The sequence below is a fragment of the Amblyomma americanum genome, chromosome 7, assembly GCF_052857255.1.
Source record: "Amblyomma americanum isolate KBUSLIRL-KWMA chromosome 7, ASM5285725v1, whole genome shotgun sequence".
Lineage (NCBI taxonomy): Eukaryota > Metazoa > Arthropoda > Arachnida > Ixodida > Ixodidae > Amblyomma > Amblyomma americanum.
In genome coordinates, this window is record NC_135503.1 from 89,744,277 (window position 1) to 89,759,205 (window position 14,929).

At 46.4% G+C, this 14,929-nt stretch overlaps 1 protein-coding gene across 1 annotated transcript in view; it reads right to left on the minus strand.

Annotated features, from left to right (window-relative positions):
• Window positions 1-14,929, minus strand: part of LOC144097316 (glutamate receptor ionotropic, kainate 2-like) — a 481,864-nt gene that overhangs the window by 28,947 nt on the left and 437,988 nt on the right. Inside the window, exons 13-15 of the mRNA XM_077630058.1 lie at window positions 5,559-5,890; window positions 3,379-3,580; window positions 1,510-1,735 (exon numbers count right to left, since the gene is read on the minus strand). Of these exons, the coding sequence (XP_077486184.1) occupies window positions 1,510-1,735; window positions 3,379-3,580; window positions 5,559-5,890 (760 nt within the window). The remainder of the gene's footprint in view (window positions 1-1,509; window positions 1,736-3,378; window positions 3,581-5,558; window positions 5,891-14,929) is intronic.

Genomic DNA, 14,929 nt, shown 5'->3' on the forward strand with positions numbered 1-14,929 from the left:
GTCTGCGAAGCGACAATTAGTCATCTCCTGTGTGAGTGTCCTGTATTTGTGAACGAATGACGTAAGCTGCGTTGGGCTCTGGACCGCCTTGATCCTCGCCCTTTCACAGAGGACAAGGTCTTTGGTCTGTGGCCACAACAGTCGACTGCCATCGAGGCTTACAAGGCAATGTTTTGTTTTTTACTAACGGCTGCCTTGATTGACAAATTGTGACTGTGTTCCCGTTCCTTCTCTCTTCCCTTTTTAATCCCCTCATTCCCTTCCCCAGTGCAGTGTAGCCAACCTGAAGCCTATCTGGTTAACATTCCCGCTTTTCTCTCTCTCTTTATCTATCTTTCTCTCTAAGAGACTTATTTTCAACCGAAATTTTTTTCTGCTGATTATACACTTGCGATGCCTATCTAAAGACATTTTTGATTTGAGCCTAAATATGTCCCTAACATATAATACTGTTGGCACTCCTAACCAGTGACTTCATTTACGGGATCCTGTACCTGGTGCGTTGGCAACATTTTGATGTAACTTAAATGTGGAGGGCGCATTTGTGTTGTGCGCATCCAACGCACGCTAGGGGGCCCGAGGTAGTCAAAATAAACCACAGCCCTCCACAACGGTATCCCTCATAGCCGTTTTGCACGTTCAGGGCTTTATATCCGACATCACATAGCGTTGTACGCAATAAAAAAAAGTTTTTATTTACAATACTTCTCTTATTTAGCATTTTTCTGTTCTTGCTCAGCATACAAATGCCAGACATTCAAGATAACAAAGCTTATAGAAAAAATGCACAGGCCATCAAACGGTGTGGAGCGACAAATCTACATTATCAGTGTTGATTGTTCATCTCGCATCCACTATGATTGCCTGCAAGTAGCGTCTATTGAGCTGTACTTCGCCGTCGCTTTTTCGATTCAGAGCTGTGTGAGCTTCCCATTGATGGAAGCATCGGATGGTTGAGGTAACTGGATCGGTGCCGGGTAGGATGTTCTGAAGGGTGGAGATGGTTGATCGGAGATGGGGGGTTGCTTCTGGACGATATGAGCGGGTGGAGGGAGAAGGAGAGTTGACAATAGGTGGAGGCCTTCCGGAGAGCGAAGGTGGATGTCTGGTGGTGGATGTCTGGTGGTGGTGGTATGGTCAAGGTGGGCAGTCTGGTTGTGAATATTGAGACTCTCGAGGGCCAATATTGATGAAGGAAAAAAGTGTATTGGTAGTTGGTAAAGGCCTCCTGAAAGATGGCGGCGGCATCGCACAACAGACGGAGAGGGTTTGCCAAATGGAGGATAGTAATGCTAGCGCATTAAAAACAACGCACCAGTACAGTTACCAAGCACGCAAAGGAAAAGAGGATCTGGCAGGCAACAAGATGATTGAAGCTAAATAAGCACCGTGGAACATAAGATTCAAAGAGAAATAGCATCGGATTCTTACTCGAGCAGCACTTCCGTCACGCAGGATGTGGCACGTAAAAAGAAGAAAAGAGAGCCGAATGCCCTGCTGCGTGCTCACCTCGTGGCATGGCGAAACCGAAGCCTCCTGTCTCAAGCCTCCCCGGCAGCCGGGCTAGGCTGCAGTCGTGAGCCACCAGGTAGTCGATGGTCTGCGAGTCGACAAGCAACGCAAGGCCCTCTTCGCGCACCTTGCGCACGCCCGCCGACACCGAGTCGAAGAAGGCGTACGGACCCGCCATCTCCACAGTCGACCAGAGCCGCTGCAGCTGCGGGTCTGTCGACTCCTGGGGCGAGGTTATTAATAGGGAGCGGGAACAGTCCGCAGCGAACCAATAGAAGTAGAAGCGACGAATATGCGCCAGACAGGGAAGAACACACGTGCACAAGGCTGGAAGGACACATGCGCGCAGCCTCGTGTACGTGTGTTCTTCCCTGTCTGGCACCTATTAGTCGGCTGTAGTTCCCTTGGGCCAAGCATCAGCTAACTCAGAATCGAATTATTCCACAGCGAGAATACTGCCATAACAGTAGTCACTCCACAAAAAACGAAATGGCTGCAGGAGGCGACACGTGTTACAGGTGCAGCCACACGGCGGCAAAGGAAATCTATAAAGCTTGCACAGAAACTACGTAGTTGAAGGAAAATTCTTCATGGTCGGGGCTCGAAACATAGACCACCGCCTCACCAGGATAGCTAGCATATAGTAGGACGAGAGCGAATTTATAACTAACTCGAAGGGCGAACGGTGCTGGTCCAAAGTTTATCGAAATCCCCGCAACACTGGAACAAACATTGGCTGTATGCTCCTTCGTTCTTTCCAACTGTCTGCTGTGAAAGAACAGCACCCTGGCACGCTAACTGCACGGTCGCCGCGTCCTGAACTTCGCAGGCGCTGGAAGTAGTTACTGTTCTTTGAATAGAATTCACACCCTTTTCGAAAATGCAAAGCGGCGCGTCGAAACAGAGGTTAAGCCAAATGCCTAAGCGTTCTCGAAACAAACAGGCCAAAGCCAAATAGTTAAACAGGTTGAAAAGGAAGGCGAAGGAAAGTAGCTTCACGTGCCAGAAACAGGAAACCAAAGCCAAATAGCTATTTGTGCGTCAGGTTGGCTCGTCGCGTGCATAACGTGTCTGTAAATATGCCTGTGCTAGCGCTACCGAGCGTGTTGAATGTATGCGCCAGACCGGCATTACCTGCCGGGAGCTAGCTGCACAGCTTAATTGAGCATTCGCAATCAGCTTTCGCTTATTAATGCGCTAAGCCTTTATTAGCTTAGTTCTAATATTTTTTTTCTGTTCACACTAAATGATGCATATTTTGCTTCTACTTTATAGGAACACGACAATTATTCAAGCAAGCAGGTTAACAGAAAAGCTACAAGCCAGTAAATATATTTCGCAGATCGGAAGAATATAGTGGCAAAAATTTTACTTGCGGGAACCAGAAACGAAGAGAAGCGACCACTTTTTTGCAGTATATGGGAAAAATTTCAGAATTTAAATCCGACGCCGAACACAGTAGATTTCTTGATTTTTAGCCCCTATACATAAGAAAACGTTTTAAGAGATACCGCGGAACCTGTACAACACGTCACGATTTGAGAGTGTTCCAATTAAAACTACATGGCCTAACACCGTAAATATGCAGCGTCTACACAAGGTGCTTTCACGAGATTGTAGCTGGGGTGTATAGTTTCCTTTCACAATATACTACTCTTGGCTTTGTGTCCTTGCGAGTGAAGAGCGCAAGTCGACACACACACACGCACACACGCACACGCACACGCGCGCGCACACGCGCACACACACATACGCACGCACGCACGCACGCACGAACACACACACACACACACACACACACACAGACACACATACATAACGTCTTTAACTGTTCAGCGTGACAGGTGATTAAAGTACTTCACTCACCTTCAGCAGTGATTTCGCTACGCTTTTAGAGACACAGCCGTAGCTGATTTTTGACTGCTTGGAGAGGTCTCCTATGCCCTGTATTATGGGCGTCTGCAAGTGCTGCGCGATTATCTGCGACGCGAGGCTGGCAGTGTAGGAAGAGATGAGCACCAGGGCGAAGAGCCACCACACGACCGCCATTATGCGTGTCGCTAAAGCTCTGAAAGACGAAAATGGAAGAAAAATGAAGCAATATTTTCAACAGATGTTTCCGGTGGCAGAAAATTTGCAGAATACGATGCCTTACTAAAAATAGGCACTGCCGTGCTAACATAATCAAATAAGATGTATATAACTTCTTGCGCTGAATTATAAAGAGGAACATGCTGAAAGCGAATAGCGTAGGCATGTGATCCAGCCAACTTGTTCTTTAAGCCGTGTTCCGAAGCTTTAAGTGCACCATGTACTTTTGTTCTCCCTTTATTTTGCGTGAACGCTAGAATGGCTGTTTCCTCACAATGTCGCTGCCGAGGTTTGAGTAAGATCATGTGAACAATAAGCCACGAAAAAAAATGATAATTCAAATATAGCTACGGTACAAATCTAGGTATACAGCCGATATAGATCGCATGTTGAGGTGAAAGAAACGAATGAGTTCAATTTATGCCATAATTCTGGAAAAAAAAAGAACCTCCCTGGGTGGCGCATCCCACATTTATGAGCCTTGAGCGATCAGATGCAAGCAAGGCAGTAAGATTTCTCAAGATTATAAAGATAACATGATCAAAAACTGAATCGCTTGGAGACAACGAAGGGAAGACCTGGCGGTGCTACTGGTGCGGGTGTTTCTACTTAGATCATTAGATAAATCGACGTTTTGAGTCCACTAATGTACCCGCCGCGATGGGTCAGCGGTTAAGGCGCTTGGCTACTGATCCGGAGAACCCGGGTTCGAACCCGACTGCGGCGGCTGCGTTTTTATGGAGACAAAAAGCTAAGGCGCCTGTGTGCTGTGCGATGTCAGTGCACGTTAAAGATGCCCAGGTGGAAGAAATTAATCCGGAGCCCTCCACTACGGCACCTCTTTCTTCCTCCCTTCTTTCACTACCTCCTTTATCCCTTCCCTTACGGCGCGGTTCAGGTGTCCAGCGATATGTGAGACTGATACTGCGCCATTTCTCTTCCCCAAGAAGCATTTATTATTATTATTATTATTATTATTATTATTAGTAGTAGTAGTAGTAGTAGTAGTAGTAGTAGTAGTAGTAGTAGTAGTAGTAGTAGTCCACTAATATAGGCCTGTTGCCTAATTAGAGACCATCTTTCTGTGCAATACGGGACAGCTTCCTAAGTGGCGTCTATTTGCGACGTTGAGGACCAATAAGGCCAAGTGCGCCTGGAGCCCATGACCAACCTGAAGAGTTCTCAGTGGTGGTATGCGAAGAGTTCTCAATGGCAAGACATGCGATGACAGTTCCTAAGCGAACAGCGGCAGGAAAGGCGGTTACATGGAAGAAAGTTTTCTACTTATCTCTCGTTGCAAAATATTCACCTATATTTTGCCTGAAGATATGTACGGTTTTCACTTGTAGATACGTTTGTCTTATCTTGCTGAATTTTTCTGCTTATATACTGTACATCTCTGTAGTCCGCTTCAGTACGTGCTGCCGGCTTCATCTCATTTGTCGCGTTTCGCACACAGACAGACGGCTTGGCGATCCGTCAGCTCCGTTACATTACCTTTTTCTGCAGCCCCACTTCATACATTTTAGTACACACTAAGTTAAAGGCCACTTTCTGTGCCAGCAATATGAAAATTATTGTTCTTCTTTGCTTTAGTGATTTTGATAGTGCTAGCCTATTTTTATTTTTACTCAGTATGATTCTTGTAATGCTTTATGTGTCTTTTTATAGACAATTGCCTTCTTTATTTGTACCAGCCCACTCATTCCTACCGCATTCTTTGAAAGCTGGCGGTATTATTAAATACCAAAATAAATAAATAAATAAATAAATAAATAAATAAATAAATAAATAAACAATATTGGATTTTATACCCTGCATTTATTTTGCTCTATGTACAGTCTTTTGCATAACCTGCCTATTGAAATGAAATATTTGGTTTAGTAGACTCCTTGAAGGGGGCAAAGCGCAGTTAATCTTCCACTTGTACACATAACAAAGACGATGGCACTTGCCTAGGGAAGACTTCTGTGCCCTGCTGTAGTAGCGAGCCGAGTATGAACCAGAGGCTGTCAACGAGAGTGAAGCGGCTGCGCAGCGCCTGCGGCCTGCGGGGCGCCTTCCTGTAGGCGGCGCAGGAGGCGGAGGCCCTCCTGGACATCGACGCCGAGGAGCAGGCGGGCACCCATTCGACCGCGCTGAGCCTCGCCGCGAACGCGAGCGCCAGCGATGAGGCCAGCGCAGCCGTGGCCACGCATAGCCACAGCTCGCCCGTCCAAGGCCGCAGGAACGCGGGACGCTCGTGGAACTCCCGCTCCACGTTGCGGTACAGCACGCCCAGATCGTTCTGCGAATGAACCCGCACACACAGACGTCCTGACGAGGAATGTTCAGCTCGCACACTTGTAAGGGAATATGTGGAAGGTCAGTTCGGAGTGATTTGCTCTAATCATTCCTTATATCATTTTTCCTGTTCCCCGAATAGCAAGCTTAAGCGATTTTCCACAGGCGAGAAATTAGGCGTTTGTTTCACTGCATGTTTGCAGCTTGTTTTCAATGCAGCGAGCATTGTTTCTACATTAAAAAGCAAAACGCTACATTTTGCATACTGAGAAACACAAACCACAGCGGTCGCTACCAGAACTTCACATCTGGCACGGCGGTGACAACTTAGCACCAGATTTCCTGAAAAAAAAACCGTAATCACTCGCTGTGTTCTTCTTTAAACTTTCGGTGTTTTGAGAGCTCTATACGAAAAACGAATTAAAGCCCAGGGAACTGTTACCTCATTGCAACAGTAGCGCATCTACTTAGCAAAAAGAGTAAGAAGAAATGCACTTATGCTGCGAAATCGACCTTTTATGCCTGCTAATGGTATATAATTAATACCATTAGGAGGCGTTGATGGGATATAATAGACATGCACATGCGTCCAACACCGTGCGATTTCAAAAAGTTGTCAATTTTCGTTACACAGCGTTTGCGTGCCGAAACTCCAACATCTCAAAAAGGCGCCAAAATAGTTATTCAACCCGCGTTTTTGTTTCCCATCGTATACTCTTCCCCCCTTGATGATATACTGCAGATGCGAAAAATTTTATATCTGCAATTAAACGAGAACAAGCCCTTCCTTTAATGCGTGAGAAGGAGACAGCACACGATGAGCTCAAGAGCAGAGTAGAAACGATCGGTGTGATCATCATACTTTCTGGCTCCAAAAGGCCTGTCGAGGAATATACTGTGTTCAACTAGGGTCAGGCCCTTTTACATTGTAAGCTCTCTAATCCCACTGATAATCCACAGACACGGCAGGAGCGACTCAAGATCCTTAGCGAGAACTATAAGCTAAAGGCATTTTATAGCACTTGTTAAGGGGTTCAAAGCGAAAGCGGTACTAGCACTTCCACTAACATCGAATCACGAGGACGCGGCAGTCTCAATACGGCATGCATAAGTAGAAAATAAGCATTCAGCAAGGTTCGATGTGTACCTTGTATGGGAAACGTTGGGCGGCGAAAAGGCAGTTCAAACCTTTTGTGTAAACTCTATAAATGTCCGAGGGGAACAATTTGCGCAATTTGCGAAAGATCATCTAGACCATTCCGCGAATTAGCCATTCGATGGTAGACAAAAACAATCGCAATGAAGAGTAAAAACGAAAAAACTTTAAGGTACACTTAAGTTCTGCCTTAAGGGTATGATGCAATAGCGTTAATGGCTGCGTCCAGCGGCCTGGGGTCCTATTTGCGTGTTCCTTCGCCTTCTGCCTACATGCCTATATATGCGTAATTGCTCAATCTCAATTTTACCCTCGTTAAAAGCTAGGAGTCCTCATACCTGTCCTTGCGCAGGGGCGCAGTGAATATTCGATGCGCCACTACTCCGGCAGCTGGCTGTTTCAAACGCAGTCACCGCTGGGCTTGTGAGACCAAGGTTGCTCTCCACGAGCGAACTCTCGCGACCAATAATTAGTATAACTGGCACCTGCCACGATGGGCGGTTTGCTCTCTATCCGATAGGCAGGTTGCTACTTGCCAACGGCGGGCAGGCTTTGACGACGTCTCAAAGTCACGTGACCTAAGTGGTTGGAGGGCCTGTGGTTTTTTTTTTTTTGCTCACAGCGCTGGTACCGGGTATTCTACACAATGGGATCGTTAACGCTATCGTCTTCACCGAGTCTCTGTTGTGCAACACGCACATAAACGTAGGCGCAGATACGTTAGGCAATTTTCGTAGACAAGGAAACAATGAGATGTGAATTTGCATATAATTTAAATTAGAACGCGTTTCGGTTGGCCGCTTTTACTGGGGAACAAAAGAAGGGGCGAAAAGTGAAACAGAAAACTGAGAATTGCGGTCAGGAGCATGCACAACGCGCAAAAATACACGCGCTGAACGTCAGAGCCGCAGCAGCAGTGGTCTGCACACCTTCAGGGCCGCCGAGCACTGCGGCCTCAGTACAACACAGCGCCCGTCCGTCGTCCCCAAAGCATCGACACAGCGCAGATTTTCTACAGTTGAGCAAAGCTGCTTCGCGTCGCGGTTGAAAATGTGGTTAAAGGTTTGGTGTGGTTTATGGGGGTTTAACGTCCCAAAGCGACTCAGGCTATGAGAGACGTCGTAGTGAAGGGCGTCAGAAATTTCGACCACCTGGGGTTCTTTAACGTGCACAGACGTCGCACAGTACACGGGCCTCTAGAGTTTCGCCTCGATCGAAATTCGACCGCCGCGACCGGGATCAAATCCGCGTTTTTCGGGCCAGCAGCCTAGCGCCATAACCACTCAGCCACCGCGGTGGCCTGCGGTTAAAGGGGTCATGACACCATTTTTCAAACTCAAGCTTTTTATTGTATGTTGTTCGCGGTACATCTATAAACAACTGGACAAAATATGAGGCCATATATTGAAGCGATTAATTTGTAATTGAATGTTTAAAACTTCTCCTGAACCGCGTGGCAGTATGGCAACACTGGCACATTCCAGGTTCGTGACGTCAGACTGACTGTCAGGTGCATGCTCGCGACTGAACGACTGAACAGCGGGCAGGGAGCATAGCGGAGGGATTTGTTCACTGTTAAAAAGTGGGTTGCGGTAGGGTGAACGGGGGAAGTTGGAGGAGGACAAAAGCAATAGAGGCCTGTTTCCCTCCCCTAGTTGTCTGTCCAGCTTATGCCCAGTCTCGGCGACTTCAGCACCATGTGCCACGGCCGCGCTCGGGTACGCGCGCGCTCTGCTCCGCACCGACCGTGCGCGCGCGGAAGTTTTGCTTGCAGCAGACGACAGCCAACACCCTCTCAATGGCTGTTGCTGCGGCGCTGTTACTTTATGACGTCATGCAGGCTGTTTCAATTTCTAGCTCAAATCCGGGCGCATTACCCGACTTCTCGTGTACGCATAATAACGTCGTAGCTTTTAGCTTCAAGGTAAAATCACAATTTGTTGGTAGACATGCCATGACGCCTTTAAAAAAAGAGGGCAATTTGAGTTCTCGGAACGATGAGGTTGGAGGAGGCATTGCGTCACCTAATGAATAGCTCAAGTGTCCGGACTGAGCACGTCTAACACCTGTAGTGGATTTCGTGCTGCTGGAGTGTGCAGGCTAGAGAGCAGCACACGATGTTCATAAAAGTCCTGAAAATTGCAATAGCCAGCTCGTCTTGGACGTTGACCGCATTTTGGTCGAGTTTTAGACATGCAGCACGCTCGGTACATTGGTAGCGCGATGCCTGCTCTATCACTGAGGGTGTGCATTGCTTCAGCAGCGAATGAAGAGTCACTTTAGGGAGTCTGCCTTAGACCAGGTTGTGGCCTGGGGTTCGGTTAGCAATTGGCTCGGGACATTGCGTGTGCAGTACATGAAAGATCACTGTGGTGGTACGCAGCTCCGGTAGGGGTGGCTACGGCACGTCTGCGGGAACCCAAGCGGCTAAGCCAAACCTGCGGCTCCCGTTTTTGGAGCGAAATGTGGAGGGAGGGGAGAAGTTGCACGATCATCTGACTATCTTTTCTATGACCACTGCACTCTTGGCGACCTTCTATGGGGATGACGACGTCGTCGCACATTAGCGGAGGCCTTCCTGCGTGTGGAAATCTCTTGTCCTTTGTTTAAGCACCGCCGGTTCCCTGTTCACGCGAGGACAGTCCTTGGAGACACCATCATGAGGGCCACGGCAGTTGTCCCACTTTAGAACATTTGCTTAGCAAATGTCACCGCTCTGTGTTTCTGAGAATCATGGGCATGATGGAGGAACTGCACAAAATATTAACGTGCGCGATCTTCACGTGTCTGCGGCACTGGGGTGGCTTTGGGGCTAAATGCCTCACCGCGCTCCGAACGTCTCCCACCTTCAAGTACGCTGGAATGCAGTCTCCCAGAGAAATCAACTTTACAAACATTGTGCTACCAAGAAGCTGAGTTAGCAGCATTGCAAAGCCAATGGCCGCTGCCCGGAGTCGCAGATGGCCGCATCGACATTGTAAATTGCTCCGGCTGAGGTTCCTCTTCTCTGAAGGTGCTGTAAACGAACGCTGACACTGCCGAGCTTCTTGATGCCCCTAAATCTTTCAAGCACGCTCAGGGCCATGGAATTAGTGGCTACAGCATTTCTGAAGCTTTTCGCACTCAGGTCCTTAATCGCTCCCGGGACGTGAGTCTGTAGGAACACTGACCTGGCTTGCCTTTTTGATGAAGTTGAGATTATAGGATGACAGTATATGGCGCTGGGCCTCACTCCATGCTGATTGCACGTACTCGACGGAGAAGTGTCCTTAGTTCTGCGCAGTGGTCGTTTGGCATTCTTGTTACGACTCTGATGAGGCCGTTATCAGCCGAGGAATCATCGCTTCGACTAAGTACAGCGTGGTTGCCTGGCTGCTTGTGTCACTCCAGGTCCCCAGAGGTTCCTTCTGGGCAGCCGCGGCCTACCCACCTGTTTCCATAGGAGGCCCAGGAGCCTACATTTAAAGCACCATTGCTAAACAAGGACCGACGCCGCAACACTTAAGTAGTGAACTGCAAGAAAAGTGAAACGGCGTAGGGATAGCGCTTCAGTGTAAAACAGCTTCCTCATCTTCCTCTTTAACGAAGCAGACGTGCAAAAAAATTGGGCGAGTACGGAACACTGGCAGAGTAGTTGAGTTGCTAATAGACATAGGATGTAGAAAAGGACAACAGCAGGAAAAAACTGCTGGAAAACAATGCAAAATTTAAAAGCGACGGAAGTGTAAGTACCAAGGCAAGGCAACGTGAATCCGCAAAATTTGACGGAAGATTCTAAAATCCGCGTTGCAAACCACGCTCTTGGTTTATAAAGCATTGGTCAGACCCTCTACGCTGCACGATTCCTGTTCGTTTCACCTTATTGCCAATCCGGAAATAATTAAAAGATTTCTAGTAAGATTTATTTGTCACAGATACAGGATCTTTGATAGGAAACTTAAATTCTGATCTTGAAATATTTTCGATTGGTTGTGTCGAAGGCAGACAGAAATGCCTGCAGCTAAGGGTAATAAAAAAAACTAGACACTGGTTAGAAAATATAATTACCCAGAACCTTGCGTGGAAATCGGCATTTTTGTAGCCTAGAAAAGACACAGGAATATGACATGCTTGTTACAGTATATTCAAGTATTCTTTTCTTGCCTTGGTTATGTGTACTAATGTCATGAATTTTTTACGAATATTGTCAATAATCCCAATGTTGGAGTGTTCATGTAAAACTGAAACCTTTTTGTTTATGTAAAGCTGATCGTGTGTTGCGCTCTTATCAGGGACACCTTTTTTAATCTCTGCAGTTTTCTTCGTGTTAGAGTCGAGCGAGTCAGCCCTGTTAACAACCCAATTATTGATTACCAATAAGACATCAGCGCATACAAGCTAACGTGGCCGGTTTAGCCCCAGAGGCTGCACAACAGGTTTTCCTTCCGGATTTTGCATAAAAAGATGTACCTAAGGAGGGTATACCCAAGGCTGGACGAGTTGACAGCCTTGGCGCGGCAGTAAATTACGACGGTAAAAGACAACGGTGATCACATATGATACTGTTCGATGCTTTATGCGCCTCGGTTGCAAGCATAATTTCGAAAAAAAAGAAAATAATAATATTCCCGCCAAACAACCAATAATATTAGCCGCCGCGGTGGCTCAGTGGTTATGGCGCTCGGCGGTTGACCCAAAAGACGCGGGCTCGATCCCAGCCGCGGCTGTTGAATTTCGATGAAGGCGAAATTCTAGAGGCCCATGTACTGTGCGATGACAGTGCACCTTAAAGAGACCCAGGGGGTCTAAATTTCCGGAGCCCTTCATTACGGTGTCCCTCATAACGTGAGTCGCTTTGGGACGTTAAACCACCATAAACCTAAACCAAATAATATTCCTCAGCGCTGTAAAGCAGTATGATCCGTAGTGTAGGTAGTTACGGGTTCATTTTTCAATAATGACGATTGCGCCGCTAAAGGGGTGAATTCTTGCATATCTACTGCATACGAACCCCTCTTTAGCGCTGCCCTTGCGCATGTGAAATGCTGCCAGCCATAGGCAAAGTATGGCGCACGAGATGAAAGTATAATGCATTGTAAACTGCCGAATGAACGGTACAAGTCGAGCTCGCGACTGTTCTCACCAACAACCCTAAGATTATGCACTTTATAACTACTCAACGCACTGCACATATACTACTGAAGACTTTTTCCAGAGAAAAAAAAATCATTCGAGGAATCGCCACCAGGCACGAGGCACGAAGACGCTCAGACAGTCCTCAATCAATGACAACCCCAAGAAAACGATTGCCTGTGTTGGCAAAACTTCTCTCGCCACCCATATCAATGGCGTAACATGACTCTGCGTATAAATGCTACTATCTCGCAGTGCGGATTTCCAGCCCTTTTGCGAGAAGGTAAGCTGATACGGCAGTTTCTGCCATTGAAGTACCCTACCTCTCCCTCCCCCCTCTCCGAGCTAGCGTCATCTCACGAATTTATGCTGGAATGCAGGTATTATACGCATTTATTCGAAAGTGGATTCTGTGCGCCACACATGTATGAAGGATGATAAAAGCGATGTTGAAATGCGCTGGTATCGCTGCTCCACCACCATGAGCGAAGTTTAATCAGAAGCTGTTGGCCTAATCTCGGACATTGTAGAGGAAAGCTGTCGTCAGAAGTGGCTATCTGCTGAAATGGGCGACTGCTAATATTAGGAGCTTCAGCAGCGTGCAGAAGAGCATAGTAAGGTTCGCTATCGCACAAACCCTTGAAATCAATAATCACAATGGCAGCTTATCCATTTCAGCAATATTCGATGCTGGCGAAAGGCTAAAAGATAAAGAGCGTTGCCTAGCAACAAACGGCTGCATCGAAAGTCACACATCGCACCGCGTGTATAATGTAGTTTTCAGTGCATACTAAAAGCTTGTAAGGCCGAGAATTTCATAGCCTTTCCAAGGCAATCAATGGAATTAATGATAAATGCAGCTAACGTTAAGATGTAAATTACAGAAATTTGAGAGCTGTGACCTGACGGCAGGACTTTAGTGTGCCAGGAACGGAGTCCTGACGTCATCGGTTGTTGTAATGGTCCTGAAGTGAACGTCACGTTTTGGACCAAGCTTCGCAAGACTGCAGTACATGGAATCATGGCGCACGGCGATGGTTTATCTCTCGAGTAAAAAGCGAACAATCCAAATCTTTCACCGAGGAGATAAATGAAAAAGTATCGAAAGCCAGGCATCTGGCAGGAAATCGGCATTACGGACAGAGCAGCTGGAAGGCACACAATTGCGTCTTCCAGTCAACCAGCTTTCCCGCGCTTTCGACGGAGCAAAATATGATCGCGTGAAGCAGTTGATGAGATCAGTGCAGGCCAGGCAGAATACCCGTAACACGCAAGAAAATGGCAAGCTATTTATGTGAGCCGCAGAAGGTCTTCCTATCAACCCTCTCTGGGCTTTTTCAATGTTCCATTCAGATTCAGCCGGCTGGCTTCTGACATGAGTGAGGACAGGAGCCTACTTAGCGTTTGTTTTTCTCCAATCTTGCTTTTGTAGATCTGCTCAAAGAAGCATTAATTCTGCATCAGAAAGCCTCTTTACAGCCCCTTGAAGTTTATCCTCCGGGCTTGAAGTGACGTCAACAGAGAAACGACTTCCACAAATGCTGAAAGAATGACCAGCTCATCTCTAAAACAAATTTTGGTCAAAAAGAGGTACCTAGCGTTTCTGATCTTAAAAAAAGTAGGTATGCTGTCGTTGCAATCCGGTATCATGGCTGACAGCCACTTAATCTTATCGGGAATGAATCCAGTAAAAATTTGTGTCCAGACGGCTGAAACAAGTCAGCCAATCAAAGTTCGTATGCATTTTAAAACGCCGCGGATCACGATAGAAACCGATTGATACAAGATTTCTTTTTAAAGAAGTCGCTTTTTGCTACCGCAGGCAATGTGGAGAGGTTACAGTCGCCAGTAATAATCCATGTACTGTATGTAGCTACTAATCAGTCACACAGTTTGATGATTTCCAAGCCGCCGAATAGAAACCCTTGTACATATCCAAGCGAAAATTAAAGGGTATTCTTCTTGGGTGTTTAGCCGGCATATTGGATATTGCTGTTGGGTCGAATAGGTTCATTTTCAAAACGTATTATGACTACCTCAAAAGCAGCAATGAAGGCCGCAGACAATCCGCTCTAAACTAGACCCTTTTGTGGCGGCTTTTTGGAATGAATTACACAATGTTGTTGGAATTCAATTGCAAATTGAGGCGCATTGCGTGCAAACTTTTGTGCGCATATTATATGCACACTGACGATACAAAATCCAACTCCGAACGGCAACTACTTTGAAGTTTTCTTTTGTTGCAGAGCAGTTTGTGTCTTTCGACTTTACTTTATTTCAAGAAACTAACCTAATGACAATTGATTACGTAAATGTGGCGGGCTACGAGAGCGTGTGGTTAAAAACAACTGGGCACATGTTTTCCTGATGTCTGGATCTTTCCTTTCACTGCCATTTTAGAGATGCGGGTTAGGAATACTCGCTATTTTACCAACAAATTTTTGCCAAAGTTAACAAGCATATACTGTGTAGTTGCATCGAATGCAGCTCCATGATTTGTATAGAAGAGTCACATATTAATCCACGTTGTATAAGCGTCACAGAAAACTATAACTGCACGGTGTTGGCGATGATTTCATCAAAAAATACTACTTCTTGCGGTAGTATTAAAATACCTGCTCGACTATGAAACTGTTAGCAATGATAGATTGTCAAGTTTTACGCGTCGATATAAAAAATAAATAATTAACTATGAAATGAACTAGCTTCATCCCAATAGTTTGTGTTGATTTCAAAAAGTTGACCATAAGCCAAAAAGTGATCTTCGTTATTTAC